At 45.3% G+C, this 24,332-nt stretch overlaps 1 protein-coding gene across 1 annotated transcript in view; it reads left to right on the top strand.

Moving 5' to 3' along the window:
- LOC136626755 (alpha-2-macroglobulin-like protein 1) overlaps positions 1-24,332 on the top strand; it is a 237,447-nt gene that overhangs the window by 20,140 nt on the left and 192,975 nt on the right. Inside the window, exons 5-8 of the mRNA XM_066601761.1 lie at positions 10,326-10,379; positions 14,269-14,324; positions 17,218-17,238; positions 17,976-18,129. Of these exons, the coding sequence (XP_066457858.1) occupies positions 10,326-10,379; positions 14,269-14,324; positions 17,218-17,238; positions 17,976-18,129 (285 nt within the window). The remainder of the gene's footprint in view (positions 1-10,325; positions 10,380-14,268; positions 14,325-17,217; positions 17,239-17,975; positions 18,130-24,332) is intronic.

Raw genomic sequence — 24,332 nt, 5'->3', positions numbered from 1 at the left:
ATGAATTAAGGTAATATAGGCTTCTTGAGCCTGCCTGGGTAGGACTGCGCCCTGTAGTAAAGCATTAAATAGGTCGACGAGTCTCGGTACCAGAGTTTCCTGGAATGCCTTGTAATAGGCTAATGTCAGACCATCTGGTCCCGGGCTTTTATTAGGAGGGGAGGAGATCAATAACTTCTCTATTTCTGCCAATGTGACAGGGGACAGTAGGGAGCAAGCCTCAGCCTTGCTTAATTTCGGAAGATGTGTCTCTTGGAGAAAAGAATCTATTTGCTTAGATGCATTCATAACCTCTGTGGGAGATGCGCCTTCCTTAATATTGTATAGTGTGGCATAGAATTGCTGGAATTCTTTAGCTATCTCTTCAGATGAAGTCACAGAGACTCCCGACTGGGTTTTAATGGCTTTGATCCAATTTCTCGTTCTAGCTTTCTTAATCTGAGCAGACATTAGCTTGCTTCCCTTGTTCCCCTGTTGATATGAGATGTGTTTTAGATAGAGGTGCTTTTTATTAAATTTCGAGTCGAGATAGTGACGGAGGTCCCTTCTTGCGTTTGTCAATCTCTCCAGATTTGCCTTCAACAGCGAGTTCTTGGCTAATTGTTCAAGTCTCGCTATTAATCTTAATTTCTCGTCAATCTCCTTTTGTTGACGTTTTTTAGCTCTGGAGCCCAAGGCGATCAATAAACCCCTAATATAGGCTTTATGGGCCTCCCACATCATTGGGGTTGTAGTGTCCCCTTTTTCATTTATCAGAAAAAATTCATTTAATTGTTTGGATAAAGCGGCCCTTTCCTCCTCTCTGTCTAACAGCGAGTCATTTAATCTCCACCTCCATTCTTTGGCTCTCGGTTTTGAGGTTCTTAGAGTGATGTTTACTGGCGCATGGTCCGAAACTGTTATTGGGCTCATTTCCGCTCTCTTAAGATTGACGAGGAGACTGGAGGAAAGAAAAATATAATCTAGCCTCTGTTGGGATAAATGTACTTGTGATAAAAATGAGAAATCTTTAGTTGTTGGGTGTACTGACCTCCAAGCGTCTACTACTCCAAGTTCGTGTAGGCTACGGTTTAGTTTCTTTAATTTCGCTTGGGAGATATGCGATCTTCCAGTGGAAGAGTCTAATAACGGATTTACCGTAACATTTAGATCACCTCCTAAAATTATCTGACCTGCCGCGAAATGTTTAAGTACCTCCAACTGCTTCAGCAACCAGGTAATTTGGTCGGAGTTGGGGGCGTACAGGTTAGCAAATGTAATTTTGGTGTTTTTTATTTCTCCCCTGAGGAACAACGCTCTGCCCTCTTCGTCCGAGTATTGTGCTTCACAGATAAAGTTAGTGGTTGCATGAAACAGTATGGAGACCCCTTTTGATGCGGAGGAAGGGTGTGGGTTATGGAAGGCCTGCGGGAAGTGTCTATTCGATAAGTTGAACAATTTATCCCCTTTAAAGTGTGTCTCTTGTAGGAGAACAACCTTAGAATTGTACCTTTGCAGTAAATGTAGGATGTTGTGGCGTTTTCGGGGCGAGTTGAGTCCCTTGACATTGAACGAGGTAATCTCTAAGTCCTCCATCTCTTCCTCGCTCGAGCACCTGAAAGGCAAAAGTTGTGAGTAAAGGCAATATGTTCCAAGCACCCACACGCGGTTCCCGTCTAATGATCTTCTTAGAGGGATGGTTGGGGGGAGGTATGGAGAGTTGTCGGGTAGATAGGGGGAGTGGGTAATAGAGTTTCAGGTAAGAAAAAGAGTAGATAGATACACTTAAGAAAAAATAAAACAGATATCAAATAATGTTACCGGGGCCCCTTATCGGACTCCGGTACAACTATGAGGGTTCCAGTTGTCACCAATACCCTCTAGTTGTTGGGGACAGAATGATTAATTGCGATAACAATAATAACTAGATTTTGAGTGTTGCCCAATTGGGGTTGCACTCTCCAAGTCCCTTCTTTTGATGGGTGGAAAAATGTGTATATCAATATCAAGTCCAGCTCCAAATAATGCCGCTTCTCTAGAAACAAACAATGTGAGGCGGTTGGCTGTGAGAATAAAAAAAGCAATAAGGAAAAAAGAAAGAGAGAGGGAGGTAAGCAAAACAGTAGTGTTCTCTTTCCAGAAGAACATAACAGTCCTCCTCCTTCTTGCCTGCTGGTCAGGAATTAATTCCCTGTAACAGGCTTCTCTCCATCCGCCACAACAAATTGGACTATACGAACCCACTTCGAGTAGTGGCCGGAAGCAGGTTCATCAAGTGTCCTCTCCTCCAGTTTCTTCTCTGGACTTTTTATTTTTATTTTTGGGAGACTTAGTGCTGCTGGCCAGTAGCCATTTCTCGGTTTGAGGTAGCTTGGTGAATCTTGGGAGATCTGGTAGAGGCATCCAGTTAGGGAGCTCAATTGGGTCGATTTCAAGAAGCTGCCAACAGCTTTGGAGGTCTTCTGGCGATCTAATATTCAATTTCCGGCCTCTGTGGGTAATTCCAATACCGAACGGGAACAACCATGCGTATTTAATACCTTTTTCCCTTAGTGCAGTCAGCAGGGGGCGCAGCAAGCGACGTTTGGCCAGCGTAGTGGGGGCCAGATCCTGGAAAATTTGTATGGGAGATTCTGAGTAGCACAAATTGTTGTAGTTTCTAGCCGCCTTAAGGACTGCCAATGCGTCCTGAAAATTGAGAAGCTTGCAAATAACGTCTCTTGGCGGTTCTGACGTTGTCGGTGGGGGTCTAAGGGCCCTGTGCACTCTTTCAATCGAGATGTGTGATGTCCGATCTTCTCCTAGTAGGATCCCGAATATCTCTTTTGTCACTTTCTCTAAGCAGTCGCTTGCCCAGGATTCTGGCAGCCCCTTAATGCGTACGTTGCTGCGTCTATTCCTGTTTTCTATATCTTCTTGCATTATAAGGGACTTATTCAGTTTAGAGTGGTGTTCTATAAGTGTCTGTTCCAGTTCCCCTGCGTGGGAGGTGATCTTTGAGGAGGTGGATTCTAGGTCTTCCAGCCGGTGCCCCATCTGCTTAATTTCTTCTTTAATTTCAGTTAGGTCTGATCTTAAAGGCAGTAAAGCTTGGGAAAGCAGCTCCCTCATAAATCCTCTTGATAGCTGCTGTTCCTCCTCCTCTCCCTCCGAAGAGGCTCCCTCTTCCTCCTCCTTACTGTGTGCAGCGGGTCTCTCCTGTGCCGGCGCCATCTTAAGGCTAGCGAGCGGGGATCGGGAGCTCCTGTCTTTCAGGTATTTCTGAAGGTCGGTCTGGCCCCTGCTCTGCCGTGGGGTGCTCTGGCCGTCTCCTCCTTTCTCCTTGCTGATTTTCCCCATCTTTTGTTTAATATTGCCGCTGATAAGGGACTTATGAGGTGCTGCTGAGATGGAGCGCTGCTCTCACACTTCCATCCCGCTCCGCCGTCAGGCTCTGTCCCCGAAGTTAATCTTCCAGAAAATTATGTATGATGCGGATCTGGGCGAGCCAGATCCTAAAAAATTAGAGCTAAGCTCTCTGGATTTACTCTGTCTCCCCCTGCGACAGATAGAGTCTTTATTTTAAATAAGGCTCCTCTTCCTTCTCTTGCAGTAGTGGTGCAGTGGGGGGGCGGGGAGGTGGGAGAGAGGAATGGCGGCACTTTTTTGGCGGGAAAGCTGAACCGAGGGGAGCTGCTCAGGAGGTAATATGTTCCTGCACCCGGACGCTGGTTATGCTGGCCGTTATATTAGATGGCTTTAACGGGGCGCCGGTACTCACTGCTTTAAATGAGATTGCTGTTCTCCTTCGTGTCGGGCGCCTCCGCTACTCCCTCTCTGTTCACAGGTCCGGGCGGCTCTTCTCCCTGCTCTCCGCAACTGTCAGAGGTTTCTCCGCTGGGCAGCCCCGCTCTATACCGTCTCCCTCCTCTGTTGTCACGCTCACCCGTCCGGCTCTCAGCTTTAATAGCTCCGGTGGAGCAGCTGCTCCGGTGAGTGCCGCTCGTCTCCCTTTCTCTTTCTTCCGCTCACCTCGGGGAGTGAAACTGCCGCCTGCTCCGTTCCTTCCTCCGCTAGACACTTCCCTTCTCCCGACGGTGCGCTCCCCTTCAGGCTATAAAGATGGCTGCGGCTTGTCACCGGGGCACGCACCGCCGCTCAGGCTCTGTTTTAGCCAGGAACGGGTCTCGTCCAGAGTTAACCCCACATGCAGGGGCAGCGGTTGTGGTTCGCACGGGTCCCAGAGGGTCTTGAAGTGTCAGGTAGGGACTTAAAGATGTAAATTTTCCCTTTTAGTTGGGGAGCCCTAGTTCCGTGCATCCATCAACTCCGAAGGTTAGGCCACGCCCCCCCTCCTTGGCAATTTTGATCCTATCTTTGCATATTTAGTTTTTTTCCCTGTACGATTTTAGCGCTTCTTTGCTGCCTTCTTGCTTTAGTAGTCTGAACGCTTTTTTTTTTTTGTTTATTGCCCTTCTTACCGTCTTGTCGAGCCACATTGGTTTCCTTTTAGTTGAGATTCTTTTATTTTTAAAGGGGATGAACTGCTCACATGAGGTGATTAGGATCCTTTTGAACTTTTACCATTTGTGCTCTGTACTGTTATTTTTGAGGATGTTGTCCCATTTAATGTTACCGATAGTAGTTCTAAGCTGATCAAATTTTACTTTACTAAAGTTTAGTTTGTTTGTCGCTCCCTGATAAGGCTTCTTATTGAATGACAGCTGGAAGTTGATTATATTGCGGTCACTGTTCCCCAAGTGCCCCTCAACCTGTACCCCCTTTATTCGGACCACTTTGTTAGTTAGTACTAGGTCCAGAATGGCCCTCCCTCTCGTTGGTTCCTGCACAAGTTGGTTCAGGTAATTGTTATGTCTGGATAATTAAAGTCCCCCATGATAATTACTTCATTGCGGTTTGACACCTCTTCTATCTGCCTTTATAGTATGTTTTCAGTTTCTTCTGTTGCTTTTGGTGGTCTATAGAAGACCCCTATCAAGATTTTGCTATTTTTTCCTCCCTGTATTTCTACCCACAGAGATTCCACCTGTTCCTCTCCTCCCCTTATATCCTCCCGTAGCCTCGGCTTTAAGTTTGATTTAACGTACAGACATACCCCTCCCCCTTTCTGGTTTCTTTGGTCTCTTCTGAAGAGATTGTACCCCTGTAAATTTGCCGCCCAGTCGCACTTATCATCAAGCCATGTTTCCGTTATTCCGACTATATCATAGTTTTCATCAGCCATTCTAGCTTCAAGCTCACCCACTTTACCAATCAGACTTCTTGCATTCGTGGTCATACAATTTATATCATTTTTTTTGTTCTTTAAATTCGTTTTGTTGCTATTTGTACTAATGTCTGATCTGACAGTTCTAACTGTACTAACCCCACCCCCTGCTCGACCCCCACTCCCCTTGCTTAGACCCGGGTCGTTAACTACACTGACTACCCCACTATTTCTCATTTTGCCCTTCCCCCTAGTCCCTACTTTAAACATTCCTCCAGCCTTCTAGCCATCTTCTCCCCAGCACAGCTGCACCCTCCCCATTATGATGCAGCCCGTTCTTGTGGTAGAGCCTGTAGCCGACAGCAAAGTCAGCCCAGTTCTCCAGGAACCCAAATCTCTCCTCACACAAACTTCAAAGCCACTTGTTTACCTCCCTAAGATCCTGCTGCCTTTCTAGTGTGGTCTTAGGTACAGGTAGTATTTCCGAGAAAACTACCCTGGTGGTTCTCGGCCTAAGCTTGGATCCTAAGTCCCTGAAATTATTTTTGAGGGCCCTCCATCGACCTCTAATTTGTTCATTAGTGCCAACGTGCACCATGACCGCTGGATCCTTACCAGCCCCTCCAGTAATCTGTCAATCCGATCCGCGATGTGTCGAACTCGAGCGCCAGGAAGACAACACACTGTTCGACGATCCCGGTCTTTATGGCCGATTGCCCTATCTGTCCCCCTTATAATTGAGTCCCCCCCACTAGGACCTGTGTAGCCTGCCCTACGCTCCCTGTCCCCGTCTCACTGGAGCAGTCACTCCCTGGCGTTCAGAGGGTATGTCGTGCTGCAGCGGTGCTGGCTCTGTAATGACATCCCCCTCATCTGCCAACTTTGCAAACTTGTTGGGTTGTGCCAGTTGAGGACTAGCCTCCCTTGTTCTCTTCCCTCCACCCCTCCTTCTTTCTGTCACCCAGCTAGCTGCCTGCTCCCCCTGCTCTTCCGTACTACCATCCGCCCCCGCCTCTACCCCAGCGAGTGTCTGCTCAGTGAGCACCAAACTCCTTTCCATGATGTCAATGGCTCTCAGTGTTGCCAGTTGCTCATTTAGATCCAGGATTTGGGCTTCTAAATGTGCGACATGCGCGCATCTTGCACAACAGTATACACCCTTGATCGGCTGATCAAGGACCGCATACATTGCACAAGTAGCACACTGGATGACATTGCCAGGCATGGAGCTCATCCTAATGGGGGTCTACAATTTACTTGTGGAAGTAGTGAAGAAAAACTTGTTCACACTCCGCTCACACGCTGCCGCCTCTGCGCAACCGCTCACACGCTGCGGCCTCTGCGCAACCGCTCACACGCTGGCGCCTCTGCGCAACCGCTCACGTGCAACCACTCATGCGCTGCCGCCTCTGCGCAACCGCTCACGCGCAACCACTCACGCGCTGCCGCCTCTGCGCAACCGATCACACACTGACGTTCACACGCAACCGCTCACTCGCTGCCGCCTCTGCGCAACCGCTCACACACTGACGCTCACCCGCTCACTAGCTGCCGCCTCTGCGCAACCACTCACACACTGACGTTCACATGCAACCGCTCACACACTGACGCTCACGAGCAACCGCTCACTCGCTGCCGCCTCTGCGCAACCGCTCACACACTAACGCTCGCATGCAACCGCTCACACACTGACGCTCACACACTCACCAGCTGCCGCCTCTGCGCAACCGCTCACACACTGACGCTCGCACGCAATCGCTCACACACTGGCGCTCACCCGCTCACTCGCTGCCGCCTCTGCGCAGCCGCTCACACACTGACGTGCAACCGCTCACTCGCTGCCACCTCTGCGCAACCGCTCGCGCACTGACGCTCGCACGCAACCGCTCACTAGCTGCCCCCTCTGCGCAACTGCTCACACACTGACGCTCGCAACCGCTGACACAATTTTTTTTCCCCCTCACAAACACTTAGACCTACAGACACACACACTTACACTAGGCACACAGAAGACACAACTAGGACACACTAGATACATAAAGACACACACTTAGACTCACACACACAGAGAAGATACTTATCGGTTCCTGTTGCAGCTCCTCCGCAGTTCTAGTGACGTCACCTGCTCTCCCGGCGGCCGCTCACTCTGCCCTCCTGCCGTTCTGGGACCTGCTGCTCCGCTCCGCTTCTGCTCCCCCGGACAATCCTCCTGCCGACGCCCCCCTCGGACTCCTGGTGGCCTCCGGGCGCCGGTATCGGCTCCTGCGCTGCTACGGTGTCCCCTTCTGCCCTCCGCTCGTGCCTCTGCTTCTGCCTCGAGCGCGCTGCTACTGGCGTCAAAGCTAAGGTAGATTCTCCTCAGTATATAAACATAGAGGTGAGGTAGATTCTCTTCAGTATATACACATAGAGCTGAGGTAGAATCTCCTCAGTATATAAACAATGAGGTGAGGTAGATTCTCCTCAGTATATACACACACGGGTGAGGCAGATTCACTTAAGTATACACACACAGAGGTGAGGTAGATTATCCTTAGTATATACACATAGAGGTGAGGTAGATTCTCCTCAGTATATACACACAGAGGTGAGGTAGATTCTCCTCAGTATATACACATAGAGGTGAGGTAGATTCTCCTCAGTATATACACATAGAGCTGATGTAGATTCTCCTCAGTATATATACACAGAGGTGAGGTAGATTCTCCTCAGTATATACACATAGAGGTGAGGTTGATTCTCCTCAGTATATACACATAGAGCTGAGGTAGATTCTTCTCAGTATATACACATTGAGGTGAGGTAGATTCTCCTCAGTATATACACATAGAGGTGAGGTAGATTCTTCTCAGTATATACAGATAGAGGTGAGGTAGATTCTCCTCAGTATATACTGTACACATAGAGGTAAGGTAGATTCTCCTACGCATATACACATGGAACTGAGGTAGATTCTCCTCAGTATATACACATAGAAGTGAGGTAGATTCTCCTCTGTATATACACATAGAGCTGAGGTAGATTCTCCTCAGTATATACACATAGAGGTAAGGTAGATGCTCCCCAATATATACACATACAGGTAAGGTAGATTCTCCTCCGGATATACAAATAGAGGGGAGGTAGATTCTCCTCAGTATATACACATAGAGGTGAGGTAGATTCTCCTCAGTATATACACATAGAGGTCAGTTAGATTCTCCTCAGTATATACACATAGAGGTGAGGTAGATTCTCCCCAGTATATACACATAAAGGTAAGGTAGATTCTCCTCCGGATATACACATAGAGGGAAGGTAGATTCTCCTCAGTATATACACATAGAGGTGAGGTAGATTCTCCTCAGTATATACACATAAAGGTAAGGTAGATTCTTCTCCGGATATGCACATAGAGGGGAGGTAGATTCTCCTCAGTATATACACATAGAGGTGAGGTAGATTCTCCCCAGTATATACACATAAAGGTAAGGTAGATTCTTCTCCGGATATACACCTAGAGGGGAGGTAGATTCTCCTCAGTATATACACATAGAGTTGAGGTAGATTCTCCTCAGTATACACACATAGAGCTGAGGTAGATTCTCCTCAGTATATACACACAGAGGTGAGGTAGATTCTCCTCAGTATATACACATAGAGGTGAGGTAGATTCTCCTCAGTATATACACATAGAGCTGATGTAGATTCTCCTCAGTATATATACACAGAGGTGAGGTAGATTCTCCTCAGTATATACACATAGAGGTGAGGTTGATTCTCCTCAGTATATACACATAGAGCTGAGGTAGATTCTTCTCAGTATATACACATTGAGGTGAGGTAGATTCTCCTCAGTATATACACATAGAGGTGAGGTAGATTCTTCTCAGTATATACAGATAGAGGTGAGGTAGATTCTCCTCAGTATATACTGTACACATAGAGGTAAGGTAGATTCTCCTACGCATATACACATGGAACTGAGGTAGATTCTCCTCAGTATATACACATAGAAGTGAGGTAGATTCTCCTCTGTATATACACATAGAGCTGAGGTAGATTCTCCTCAGTATATACACATAGAGGTAAGGTAGATGCTCCCCAATATATACACATACAGGTAAGGTAGATTCTCCTCCGGATATACAAATAGAGGGGAGGTAGATTCTCCTCAGTATATACACATAGAGGTGAGGTAGATTCTCCTCAGTATATACACATAGAGGTCAGTTAGATTCTCCTCAGTATATACACATAGAGGTGAGGTAGATTCTCCCCAGTATATACACATAAAGGTAAGGTAGATTCTCCTCCGGATATACACATAGAGGGAAGGTAGATTCTCCTCAGTATATACACAGAGGTGAGGTAGATTCTCCTCAGTATATACACATAAAGGTAAGGTAGATTCTTCTCCGGATATGCACATAGAGGGGAGGTAGATTCTCCTCAGTATATACACATAGACGTGAGGTAGATCCTCCCCAGTATATACACATAAAGGTAAGGTAGATTCTTCTCCGGATATACACCTAGAGGGGAGGTAGATTCTCCTCAGTATATACACATAGAGTTGAGGTAGATTCTCCTCAGTATACACACATAGAGCTGAGGTAGATTCTCCTTAGTATATACACACAGAGGTGAGGTAGATTCTCCTCAGTATATACACATAGAGGTGAGGTAGATTGACATGCGGATGCCACATATGGAAAAGAAATCACACCATGCTCCATTTTACTGCGGATTCTGCACCAATTGGCTCCATTAATCCCTATGGAAGCGAGCGATTGGCAATTTATCCGCAATTCAATTGCAGATTTGTAAGCAGATACCTCTCTGTTTGTAGCCCAAGCAGAGATGTGGGGAGGAGGGGGAAGGCAATCACTTTGGGCTTGCAATTTTTTCACACTCAAACGATCAGCGTACATTTTTACAATAAAAAAAATGGTATCCACGATCACCATTAAACATTTAAAAATAATTTCCACACTGACTCGTAGGTCTTCTGGAAATCTGCGTGTGCCGCGGACATGAGGCCTTACTGAGAACAATCACATTTTGTTCTGCTGGCTAACACGATATTAAACGTTCGGTTTTCGATAATGCACTGTAACATGTCATACTTATCTGACACATTTCTCATCTTCTCCCTCAGTTAATATCCGTATGGTAACACTGGATCAAGATTTGGAATTAAAAAAAAAAAACGGTAAGTTTAATATATTATGTAAAACTGTTCATCTGTATTACATTGTGACCTTATTATATCTATTGTATTACATCAAATCCAATTACATTAAAGAGGTATTCCTTTTCAAGAATCTTATTTCAATGTATTGGAAATCATAAAATAATGCGCTCACCCATAAGATGTTGTTTTCCACCATTGAGGCATTCTTTATAAAATTACAATCAGATACTTACATTTCTTCCCAACGTTGTTGCAGAAGTTCCCACAAATGTGCTGCACTTGCCAATTTCTTTGCTTTCACCCTTCTGTCCAGTTCACCCCAAACAAGCTCAATGTGGTTTAAAGGGGTGGTCTCGCGAAATCAAGTGGGTCTATACACTTCTGTATGGCCATATTAATGCACTTTGTAATATACATCGTGCATTAAATATGAGCCATACAGAAGTTATTCACTTACCTGCTCCGTTGCTAGCGTCCCCGTCGCCATGGTTCCGTCTAATTTCGGTGTCTTCTTGCCTTTTTAGACGCGCTTGCGCAGATCCGTCTTCTCCCTTCTTCTCCCTTCGGCTCCGCTCGGCAGCATCGGCATTTTGGCTCCGCCCCCTTGTACGCCTCATCGCGTAGCTCCGCCCCCGTCACGTGCCGATTCCAGCCAATCAGGAGGCTGGAACCGGCACACATCATGGGGCGGAGCTACGCGATGATGCGTACAAGGGGGCGGAGCCAAAATGCCGATGCTGCCGAGCGGAGCCGAAGGGAGAAGAAGGGAGAAGACGGATCTGCGCAAGCGCGTCTAAAAAGGCAAGAAGACACCGAAATTAGACGGAACCATGGCGACGGGGACGCTAGCAACGGAGCAGGTAAGTGAATAACTTCTGTATGGCTCATATTTAATGCACGATGTATATTACAAAGTGCATTAATATGGCCATACAGAAGTGTATAACCCCACTTGCTGCCGCGAGACAACCCCTTTAAGTCTTGAGACCCTGCAGACCATTCCACTCTTTGTAGACTACTGGATTCTTTGTATCTTCTTAAGTAGTTCTGGCATATCCTAGAAGTATTGTTACGATCGTGTGGGTAACTAAGCACGGGGCCCACACGATCGTGACCAAGAGGCATACACGTGGGGTTTCTGACAACTGGCCCTGCAATACAGGGAAGATGATAAGGCCCTTCCTACTATGCAGGGCGATCGCCTCTATAAAGGTGGCCCCATGCTGGAACCTCAGTCCGAGCTTGATGCCCGATCGAGTATTAGGCTATTCGAGATGCTCAAGGGAATTTCATTTCCTTCCCCGTATGTTTAGCGCCATTTTTTAGCCAATAAACATACAGGGAAGGCATTACCACTTCCTGCTGAGACGTGCCAGCCCTCTGCACGTATACAGCAGTGAGTGGCTGGCGGGATCAGGTGACTGCCGAATACTTAAACTGGTGCCGCCCGCGGCTCGCCTCAGATGCATGCTGGCAGAGGTTAGGGAAAATGCTGCTGAGATACGGAAAGTGTTAGTATAGGGTGCGGTTAGGCAGGGATCCAGACTTCAAGAACCAACAGTCCTTCTTAGGGCTAACAAAAAATTCCATGCAGCAAAGAGTGTAATCCAGGCTGCTTGCAGAGTAAAATTTATAATCTTGCTTTATTTAGTCATAATTAATATTGCCAGGTATACACATCTCTAACCCGACGCGTATCGGCGGCACAGAGCCTTCGTCACGTGGGATGATCTGAATAGAGTGTGGGACCAACTTAAATAGGTGGACAGAACAGATAATTACAATGACTGTCAGCTGTACGGCCTATAGGGCAAAGGGAAAGTACACAGAAACAGCAAACTATTACTGGGGGTTAATCTTGCAACAAATGGAATATATGAAGTTTTGGCAGAGCGCCCGATGGTATCCATTCCGTGTCATGTTGATACTTGCATTATCTCCCTAGTAATAGTCTGATGTTTCTGTGTACTTTCCCTTTGCCCTATAGCTCGTACAGCTGACAGTCATTGTAATTATCTGTTCTGTTCCACCAATTTAAGCTGGTCCCACACTCTATTCAGATCATCCCACATGACGAAGGCTCTGTGCCGCGATACGCGTCGGGTTAGAGATGTGTATACCTGGCAATATTAATTATGACTAAATAAAGGAAGATTATAAATTTTACTCTACAAGCAGCCGGGATTACACTCTTTCCTGCATGGAATTCTCTGTTGTTTAAAGCCCAGGACCGGGGGGCAGGTGAACCAGCCGGAGCAAGCAGTGGATCGTGAAACATATATGAAGTGAGCAAGCTGACAGCACAGCACACCATATTCAAGTGTTTCTTCTTAGGGCTACCCCTCATTGTGTGCATTAGCATTTTGGCTGACTGGGACCTGTAGTGCACCAATTTTTTTCCCAAGCATCCTGGTTGTATTCTGCCCACTGGTAGAGGTTTTATGCAGTGTACTGCCAGGGGTGTACACACAGTACATAGGAATTTACCATTTTTAATTTACATGTTTTCTGTTCTTGCTCAGAGTCTATACAAGCTACCATTCTCTATGTGCGGTGAATTAGCCGTAGTTCTCATCGCTATACAGTGGGTTAATTTTTTGTGCCCCTCTGCAGAGTCTATAAAAGCTCCCAGTCTCTGTGTGCGGTGAATAAGAACAAGATTAGGGCCACAATGGGTATGCCTCTGAACACAGGACAAACATGGGTATCCATTTTGGGTGCAAATCCTCATTTTCATGTGCATCATAGAAAAAAATCCTGTCTTCTAAGAGGCATATTTGCAAAAATATGAAATCTTATTTTTTTCTTCTCTAAATTGCATTAATTCCTGAAAAAAAACTGTGCGGTAAAAATACTCCTGCCCCCCCCACCTCAGTGAATACATTAAGGGGTGTAGTTTTTAAAATGGGGTCATTTGTGGGGGTGTCTATCATTCTGACACCTGTGAGCCTTTGCAATCTTGGCTTGGTGCCGGAAAATAAAGTGTTCCTCAAAATGTTAAAAATCATTGTTAAATTTGTATGTCTTCTAAATGGTAAAAAAAAACGTGAAGTTTTTCCAATGTGTATCCAGAATAAAGTAAACAAATGGGAATATATATCTTAGCAAAAATGTGTACAGTATGTTTGCACATATTTGAGATATTGCAGTTGAAATGTGAAAAAATGACAATTTTTTAAAATTTTCCCAATTTTGGCGCTTTTAATAAATATAAACAAATTGTATCGGCCTATTTTTACCGCCTAAACGAAGTACAACATGTGACAAAAAAACATTGTCAGAATCACTTGGATAAGCAAAACCTTTACGGAGTTATTCTATGTCACAGTGGCACATGTCAGATTTCCAAAATTTGGCCTGGGCATTAAGGTGCAAACAGGCTCGGTCACTAAGGGGTTAAGGACCAACTGTGGTAAATATAAAGCGCTTGCTCCTGGGCTTTAGTCCTGCAGATGGCAAAAAAACAAAGGTGCAAGATTAAAGCCTCTGCTTCCGCAAACAAGCATTAGCAGGTCAGGTCCTTAGATAATAGTTACAGCTGAGAATCTGAAGGAGAAGCAGTTTTTAACCCCTTTTGATAGAGAGCTGACATAGACCGACCAGGAACCTTGCAGGTTCTCATTCGCTATTTTTGCCCCCCAACCTGACCTTCTAGCGTCGGTATTTACCACAATGGACAGGGATAGGGACCACCGCACCCCTTTTTTCAGGTTGTGAGTTGCTAACCACCAATCTAAAGACTTTTTCCCCATAGCTGAGAATTTAAACTTTTTATCTGGTGAGAGTTGCCTCCTATCCCAGGCCGACATAATTTCTTGCTGTAAGGGTCTGGAATGGAATTGAGACCAAGGGACCATTGGCAAACAAGCCGCCATTTGCCTGAAGACCTTCATGCTCTCTCTTACAGAGACCAAGTCCTTTCTCTTAAATTTACTAACGGAGAGGATCAAATCCTTTCTTTTAGTAGGAGGTAAAAAAGAGTAACATTTATAAGAGTCCAAAAGAACTCTGTGAAAAACTTATCTTAGTATCTGGTTTTAGGCTAGATTTTTCAAAATGTATAAGCAACCCTAGCTCGGTGATAAGTTTGAGCATCTCCCCCAGGTGTAGCTCCGCCTGTGGGAATTGTTTGAGGTTATTAACAAATAATCTAAGTAAGGAATTATATTAATTCCTTCACTTCTGAGGAAACCAATTGGTTCACTCATGACTTTGACAACATTTTTTCAGTAACCAAGATGTTAGATTTTTTAAAAAAAATTTAATTATAAAAAGAGCATTTTCTGTAAAAATTTGATGAAGCTTTTTAAAACGTATTTTTAGTCCTTATTGGGGATTTGAACTTGTGATCGCTGGAACGCTCATAGAATATAATGCAATGCTATAGTACTGCACTATACTGCATCCTGACAGGCAGTCTATCAAGCCATGTCAGAGGTATGGATTCATAGACAATTAGCCATGGAGGCCTTCAGAAGCCAAATAGAGGCCATAGCAGCCAAATAGATTGCCTGACAAGATGTGGTATAATGTAACACTATGGTATTGTATTATACTGTATGAGTGATAAAATAAATCGCAAGCATAAATCCCCTGTGGGGACTCAAAAAAAATTTAAAAGTAAAAAAAAAAAAGTATCAATTAGAAAAAAATAAAAGGTGGTAAAAAGATTTTTTTACGGCTCGTCCTTTCCTATATATTTATACATGAAAAATATTCTAAATAAAAAGCATATTTAGTATCGCTGCATCCATGAATGTCTGATCTATCACAGTAAGAGTACTTATCCCACATGGTGAAAATCATCAGCAAAGAAAAAAAAAAATACACTGCGGAATTGAATTTTTTAGTCACCGTGTCTCCAAGAACAAAATGTAATGAAAAACCCGTATGTACTCCAAAACTGTACCAATATAAATTACAGGTCATATTGACGAAAAATGAGCTCCTCACAGCTATATTAATGAAGATAAAGTTATGGCAGCAGAACATTTATATATATATATGCCTGGCTGTGGGGTACTTATCGCAACAGGACATACACTTACATCCTGTGGATAGCGTGAGATCAGCAGAGATCCTGTGCTATCCGACAGCGGGAGCCAGCTGTCACCAATAGCCAACCTCCCACTGCAACAGCGGGGATACATCGGGACACCACATCTATGTAGATCGTGGCATGTGAAGGGCTCACAGAGGGACGTCATTGGACCCCCGCAAAGTAATCCCGGAAGGCTGACTGATACATTACAGCGGAGCCACTCACCATGAACCCGGGGGGGGGGCTACCAGACGTGTCTAACACAACAGATCAGAGAACACTACCTCTGATGGTCATTGTGCCAATCGGAAGAAAAGAGTCCAATTTGCTCGTCAGTATTGAAATCGAACCACCACTGATTGGTGAAGGGTTGCCTTCTCCAATGAGTCACGTTTTCTGTTTCCTCAAATGGATGGACGTTGGCGTGTCTGGCGAGAAATATCAGAGAACAAACAACCTGCAACCATTGCTGGAAGACCACAAGCCGGTGGCGGCAGCGTTATGGGAGTTTATCCTAGTATTTTATCGGTCGCTCATTCAGCGTCCGAGCGGAGGCCGGCCATTACGGGTGAGACCATGGGATTCTCAAGATGGATTGTCATGGGTGGCTCTGTGATCCCTTTCTCAGCAATGGCAGAACGTGGCCCAGCCCAGCTATGCGCGGTGCAAAAAAACGAACAGGCAGATGTAAACAATAGTCCCAGACACAACACTTCTGGCAGGCTTCCTTTTTGACTCAACTCTGTTACACGTTCTTCTAGGAGGCACTTTTCTTCCCGTAATCTAGGTGTCCTAAGTTATCTGATTGATGATCTTCGGGAATAAACACTCCTGACACCGTGGATCAACACACAATTATTGCCTTTTCTGGCTTGTTAGTTACTCCTTTTGACTTGTCAATGCTGGAGCCATTACTCAGTGCTTCAGTCCCCGGAGGGGAAATTATCCCACGGCAAATGAGATAGGCCCACGACTACAAACAGGCAGAAGCAAGAGGGAGCTGCAGCCTCTCACTGACACGTCCTCTTACATTGACTACATCTCTGTTCTCTCTCTTCACTACTCTCTACTCTGCCCCCAAACTTCTCCTAAACTCCCACAATACCACACTCAAAAACTAGTTAGGGGGAGACAGTTTGCCCCAACAAAGCTTGTTAGCATTTGCACAGAACAGGAACCAAAACAAGAGCACACAAATATACACAAGACAGTTTACACAAAACGGGCATGCATCTAGTCTATAGACATCCCTACTCTGGGCCACTACACTCACCTATGTGGAAGGCACTGAACCAATTTGGTTATGCATCCATCCTTGCAGATTACCTATACCCATACATGCTGATTGTCTTCCCTGGAGCAGATGAGATCTTCCAGCAAGACAATTCAACATGTCAGCGGCTAGAAATGTCCGACAGTAGTTGGAAGAGCATGACCAAGACTTCCAAGTACTTACCTGGCCCCCTAATTCCCCAGACTTGAACCCAATTGAGCCTCTATGAGACCTTGATCATCGTGTTCGCTCTATAGACCCTCCAGCAATTGTGGAATGCAGTCAGTATGGCTCCAGATACCTGAGACTACCTACCTACACCTTACTGAGTCTCTCCCAGCCTCTCTAGCTGCTGTCTGTGAGGCACACGGTGGTTACTCTGGATACTAGCTGGTGGTCATAATAATGCGACTCGGCTCTGTATAAAACCCCTCTGTACATAATGACCTCGTTGTCTGTTTGAACACATTATATATGACTCTGCTGCATGCAATTACTCATTGTCTCATGTTTAATGTGATTTTTATATTTTGTCTCCTCAGTATCAGCTGGTTGAGCTCCAGGTAAGTTATTATCAGTGGAGTCTTGGCTATGTCATCACACATAACACACAGGCGACATAGAGGGAGCCACACTGAGAGACATAGGCTTCATAGATTCTTTCCTTGATAGTTCTAGGCTCCGCCCCCACTGTTCACATGGGGGGAGATTTATTGTGTATGATTTTTCTTTGTTGGACACCGTGTTGCATTATTTGCACCAAGTTTATCACAGTGCTGCATCTTTATTTCTAGACATTTTGAGTATATTTTATGCTTCCCACTTACTGGATTGTATTTATGTCTAATCTTATGACTTTTTAAAGATTCACCATTCTTAAATATGTCTAAAAAAAACTTACACCACGCAAACCATGTCCCTTGTTCTCGCTGCCGAAGTGAAGAACAGCTAAAAGTTGCACATTATTAAGCAAAAACCCACAAACGTCAAACTTGCGACGAGTCAAGAAAATTGGTGCAAAACCCTTGATAAATTTGCCCTATAGAGTCTTGGGTTTACAGGCAGCTGATTGGGTGTGATTGTGTGTGGGGGGGGGGGGGGTGTTGGTGTTTGTGTCTGACAGGTGGTTCAGGCTGTGCTAGGATATACTGCTCTGAGAGAGGCAGACAGCGCTGCTCTTGGGCTGAGCGTTGTCTCAGTGAACTGCAGGGGGGGTAGTTTTATTATCTGGGTAGGGGGCAGTTATTCCATCTAAACCCCTCAATATTCCATTCGTTCTATTTTTATTACTGATCTGCAGGATCCCCAAAACAACCGTTTGGCCCAATGGAAAAATGTCAGCGATGATTCAGGGATTACAGACCTCTCCTACCATCTGTCTCCCGATGCAGCGCTGGGAACTTACGCAATAAAGGCTGATGGTACAAACATGCAGTTCATTGTGGACAAATATGGTAAGTACACGTGGATCACAAATGAAGCAGAGCTGATTGTGTCTGACGGTGGGGCTGAACTGTTTGCGTATCGTCATAATCCCTTGACCCCTTAGTGACCAAGCTTTTCTTTGTTTTCCCATTTTCTTTCCTCCCCACTTTTAAAGTCGTAACTCCTTTATTTATCCACCAACGTCGCTGTATGAAAGCTTGTTTTTTGCGGGTCGAGTTGTATTTTTAAATGCTACTATTTAATGTACCATATAATGAAAAACCGAAAAAATTCTGTTGAGAGAAATGGAAAAAAATTAAATTCCGCCGTTTTCTATGGTGCACAAACTGCAACAAAGATGACATGATAACTTTATTCTATGGGCCAGTGCGATTACTACGATACCGAATTTATATAGGTTTTTTGCGATAGTATTTGTATTTTTTTCGAAGATATTTAATTTTTTGTAATTCTTTTCTGCCGCCATCTTCTGCACACAGTAGATTTTGAAGCGCTCATTTTTTTGCAGAACGTCCTGCAGTTTGCGCTGGTACTATTTTGGAATACGACTTTCTGATTGCTTTTTATTGCATTTTTTCTTGCAGACATGGTGACCAAAAAAGCACATTTGTAGCGTTCTTTCTTTTTTTTTCTGACGATGTTACTTTAATAGATCGGACTTTTACGAACATAGCGCTACCAAATATGTATTTTTATTTTATTATTTAGATTTCTTTATTAGAAATATGGCAATCTGGTGGCTCATCAGAGCTGTTGCCACCGGGTGTCGGCTGCAAGAAACAGCCGGCACCTGTGATGTATGGAGGGAGATCGCTGTGAGATCTCTCTTCATACATACGCCAACACCACAGCCCATCAAAAGGCGTTAAGAGGTTAATGCTAGATAATGTAGTAGATGTGACTTGCAGTCCTATGTAACCCCACAGATAACACAGTGAATCTTTTTATTATAAAAGTAAAAAAACATTACAGGGTGTAATAACAAAAATAGCAAAATAACAGAAACATTTGCCAAATCCAGTCACAAAAAGCATACATACATATTTATAAAAACAGAAATATTTGCAAGAATGAATAGCCAAACATATATACATATTTACAAAATTTTACAGAAACAGTAGAAGAGTGAAAACCGGTCCGGGCGCCTCCCCAATCACACATTATCCCATTTATACAACCAAATCTACATAACTAAACATAACAACAAAAACAAGAGAACCGACCCCATAATCCAACCCACTAAAAAGAGAAAAAACACACATTTGTAAAACAAGATTTTTCTTTCTTTCTTTTTTCTTCCCCCTCCTCCTCCCTAAACTACACACACATCACCCTCTACCCATCCCCTGCTCCACTGCCAATCATATTTGTAAACATATAATTTTTCATTTTCAAATATACCCATATAACATAATACTAACCCCCCACGAAAAAACTTAAACTTAATACCTCACACGAAAACACATAATACCACTCATGATATATGATACCACCCTCAAAACCATATAAGGCATAATAATCCACAGCCTAAATATATAGAAAAAAACTGACAAAACATAACCATTACCTCCAGCCCTGGTTTGGGTTCAGTAAGCCTTTTATTCATCTTTTAACTTAAAACAAAACAAAAAGGTAGGATGAAAGCATCCAGCTCCCACCAGGAAACAGTTCCCTAGACTAGGGAACCCCAATGCAAAAAACCCCTCCAAAGTAAGGCTGCTGAAGGCCTACCCAACCTTTCAAACTCCAGAGAACGCATCTTCACCAGGTCACTGAGAATGTTCCTACTTACTTCGCCCTTGAGGAGGATTTTATAATGCATCGATACTAAACACCGTGGATTACACATGTAATACATCACTACTATACTTACTAAAAATAAGGTGCAGCGGTCCCTACCACCCAGATCTCTGAATAGGTAACGTCAGCCAGCCAAGACCAACCAATGGAAGCCCCTACCCTCTTGTATACATCTATATTAAAGGGACAATGAAGCAGGAAGTGGTCCATGCTCTCCAGAGTGTTGCCACAAGCCTCCCGGGGACAATCCCTTTCCTCAGTGTTCCTGTGCTTCAAGTTGTCCCCTACATACAGCTTACCATTGAAGCAGCACCAGGTCAAGTCCAAATACTTTGAGGGGATTCTTACTGAATTTAAAAGAAACAAACCCACCCTCAAATCCCCACCTGGGCAGTCTCTGAGGGTCAATGGACTCTAAAAGTGGGCTGCCAAAACCCTCTGGCCCAGCACATGCCTGTCAAGCATCCCCCACGGTCAGCCCCTATTGGCATAAAACCTTCAGAACTGGTGCAACGTAAGCTGGAAGATTTCTATGCGATGTACAAAAGTCCTTCACACACCCTCCTGTCTCCCACTCCTGGAAGAACAACTAAAGCCATCCCTTACAGGAGGATCTCCACGGAGGAGCCCTCTCTTTCCAGAGGTTTGCGATATTAACTTTCAAAAAAGTAATCACGAGGAATATAACTGGGTTGACCATACCCAACCCGCCTAGTCTTCTTGTACGGTAAGTAAACTCCCTCTTCACTGGGTTCAACCTATTCCCCCATAACAGCTGGAAGAATAGGCTGTAGACCCTGACCAAAGAGGTTCTGGAAAAATGCATACACTTCCCAGATACATCAACAAAGGGAGCAGGTAAGTCTTGATCAAGAAAACCCTTTCTCTCAGGGTCAAAGACCACCCTTTCCATTGATCCACCTTTTGAGCGGCATTCCTCAACCTGCCTTCCCAATTTTTCTCAGGATAATTTCCTTGGTTGAAATCGATGGCTAAAATTTTAGTGGAATCTTGGGGTTCTGGGAGATCAAAAGCAGGATCTCCCCCACCCAAGGCACTTTTCTTGATTGATCTTTGACCCGGAGACCTCCAAGTAGCGAACAACTTCCAACATCACCCACCCTGGCTTCTCATGAGAGGAGACAAAGATAGTAACACCATCAGCATACGCCACTGTCCTCAAGGCCGAGCCCGGCACCCCCGGGTCCATCCTCACCCCTGCCAACTGTCCTCTGTCTCCCCTTCTGAGGAAGGGATCAACAGCAAATGCGTAAAGCAAGGGGCTCAGAGGGCATCCGTGACAGACACCAGACCCGACTACAAAAGGACGGCTAAGCCAACCGTTCACATGTAAGAAACTCTTGGCCCGTGAATACAAAGTTTTTAACCAGTTTGCGAACCCCACCGGCAGACTGTATCTCAAAAGGACAGATCAAAGGTACTCGCGGTTTACTCGATCAAAAGCTTAAGCCTGATCCAGGGAAAGTAAAAACCCCTTCCAGAGACCCGCCCTGCCTCGCTCCACAGCCTCCCAGACACTCAGCACGGCTCTAAACGTGCTTTGACTGGGAACGGAGCAGTACTGAGCCCCAGAAAGGAGCTGGGGTGAAAATTTCACCAACCTACTGAACAGCACTTTTGTCAGAATCTTTCTGTCTGTGTTAAGGTGCGCTATGGGATGCCAATTCTCAATACAGAGCAGATCTTTACCCTTTGACAGAATTATCCTCATTGACTCCGGCAGAATGCCCGAGGATAGGCATTCATTATAAACCCTGGTCAAGAGGGGAACCAAAATTTCCTTAAAGGCTTTATAAAACTCAGATGTTAAGCCGTCTTGACCTGGTGACTTCTTGGACTGCAGCCCATCAATCACCAGTCCAACTTTCTCATCCATATTGCTTCTGTCAAAACGCCAAGAGAGGGGTCTATTTCTGGTTCAAGAAGGTTTCCGCCAGGAAAGCCGAGATTCTGTCCCGATTAAGTTCCTTCCCACCCAAGAAATGCGAGTAGAAGGATCTGACAACCTCTAGGATCCCTGATCTGGACTTTTTCAGGGAGCCCATACTGTCTAGCAGACCCATGAACAATTTACAACTCACTGACATCTTACAGTTCTTGTAGGGGTCGGGCGAGTGGTACTTCCCAAAATCCCTGTCAAGAACCAAAGATGCGTGTCTATCATACTGACATCTCTTGAGCAAGGATTTCACTCTGGAGATCTCCTCATGGCTACCTTCATTTGAGACCAAATGCTCGAGTTTCCTCCTCAGGCTCTAATACATATGCTTTCTGTTCAGGCTTCTGTGGTTGGAGATCTGTCGGAAGAACCTTCTTACCCAATGTTTTAACATCTCTCACCACTCTGACTTACTGTTGCATTGGCCCAGTAGCGGTTCCAGGCTCTGAAGAAAATCCTCAAAGGACTGTCTTATTTCCGCTTCATCCAAGAGTGACAAATTCAACTTCCATAAACCTTTGCCCATCCGAGGGTTCTCTGTGACTTTCAGAGAAAAAAGAATCATACAGTGATTGGAGAACTTCACCTCCACCACCGAAAATGGTGAGGAGTTGGCTTCCCCCTTTAAATAAAACCTATTTATCCTTCACCTACAATAACTACCTTTAAACCAAGTGAACCCTGTGTGCCTTGAGGAGTGCCGAACGTGGACATTCACAAGGCGTGCCTCACTAACTACGCTATTTAACGCAACGCTATCATAGCCTAGCCGGTCAATGGAACCTCTTCTATTACAGAGCCTCGTGACATTATTAAAGTCTCCACCAAAGACCGCTTGCTGGCTTATAAAAAGGTAGGGCTTAATTCTCATAAAGAGGTCTTTGAGTCCCCACTTTGACTAGGGTCCATAGATGTTAATAAGACACAACTCTTAACCTCCCATGAGAATATTCAAGGTCAGGCACCTCCCCATTTCCAGCCCGATAACCTGTCTGCATTCTACCTGTGCGGTCTTAAAAAGCACTGCCACCCCACTATACGGCTCGGCCGTAAGAGACCGATAGGAGGCTTCGCACCTCCACTCACATTTAGCTTTATACATGACCAACAAATCTGTCAGCCTGGTCTCTTGCAAAAATAAAATGTCAGCTTCAACTTGGCTGAGAAAATCAAAAGCTGCAAATTTAGCCGCATCTGACTTAATGCTGGCAACATTAATGGATGCTAGCGTCAACAGGGTGAGTGCTGCCATCATTGGTGATCAAGCTGGATGGCTTTCCTCTTACTCTCCCTCTCCTCCCTATCGGAAGAAGAGGTCTGCCTTTTGTTTCTCTTCAGTGAAACCGAGATATCCATATCACCACTCAAAACATAACCTTCACCTTCCAGCTTCAGGGTAGCCCCCTTCTCAGAGGAAACCAGATCCCCCAAAGAAAGAGACCCAGCATCCCCCAGGGTTCCTTCTTCAGAGATCTCTGCCACCACCTCCGGCAACTCACCCCCAGCCTCTCCCCCTGGCAGGGAAGAGGAGGTGTTATCGAGGGCTTGGTACCAGTTAGAGAGGTTGCCCATAGGGGAACCGATTGGGCCTTTCTTTGGTATCTGCACCAGAGAGAGTGAGACCAAGTCATCCCACTCTAGAAATGAAGAACCCCTATTTTTCTTTCTTGTTCTTCCCTTACCCTTTTTTTCTGCTTTTGCCATTTGTCGTTTTCCGTGTCCACACTGTCTTCTCAGGAGGATCCGTCAGAACTGGCAGCCACCAACTCTCTCTCCATTGTTCTTGTTTCCTCATCCACATTGCTATCCCTTGGGGTCTCAGGAGCTCAATGCCCCTCCGGCCCGGGCTGTCCAGGCACCCCACAGAGACACCGTAGCTTCCTCCTCCCTGTTGCCGCCAGCTTCACTCCCGGAGTGACGGGACAGAAGACCCTCTGACTGAGCTCGGCTGATGTTGTCAAACGATAAAGGGACAATGACTGAATTGGTGCCCTGAAGCACCACACAGGTTACACCGAATGCTGCCACAGGATGAGGATGGGGGCCCCCACACAGCATTCACACCAACACCTTACACTGTGCTTTGAAGTGTGTGGGGTCCCCACACCTGTGGTAGACCTTCGGCTGCCCCTAGTAGAAAACCAGAATCCTGTCCCTTCCCAGGAATGCAGAAGAAGGGCTATGGGTAATGGAATTACTTGAACGTTTCAACTTTACCATGAAAGTCCAGGCCCCTGATCAGATACCGTGTGCATGCCTGTTTCATCGGGGAAGGATGAAGAATCTCCCCATACCTGCCCATCCAGTTCATGATATCAACATAAGAGAGAGACTCGTTACTAGTCAGAACGGTCACTCTCTTAGTGTCATTCTGGACAGAAATTGCTTGAACCACAAAATTCCGCCACTTGGGCTCCGTCTGAGCCAGCTCGTATTTCGACCAGAAGAGCT

The sequence above is a fragment of the Eleutherodactylus coqui genome, chromosome 4 (genome assembly GCF_035609145.1).
Source record: "Eleutherodactylus coqui strain aEleCoq1 chromosome 4, aEleCoq1.hap1, whole genome shotgun sequence".
Taxonomy (NCBI): domain Eukaryota; kingdom Metazoa; phylum Chordata; class Amphibia; order Anura; family Eleutherodactylidae; genus Eleutherodactylus; species Eleutherodactylus coqui.
Note: the sequence above shows the minus strand (reverse complement) of the source record. Positions and strands in the feature narration are given on the sequence as shown.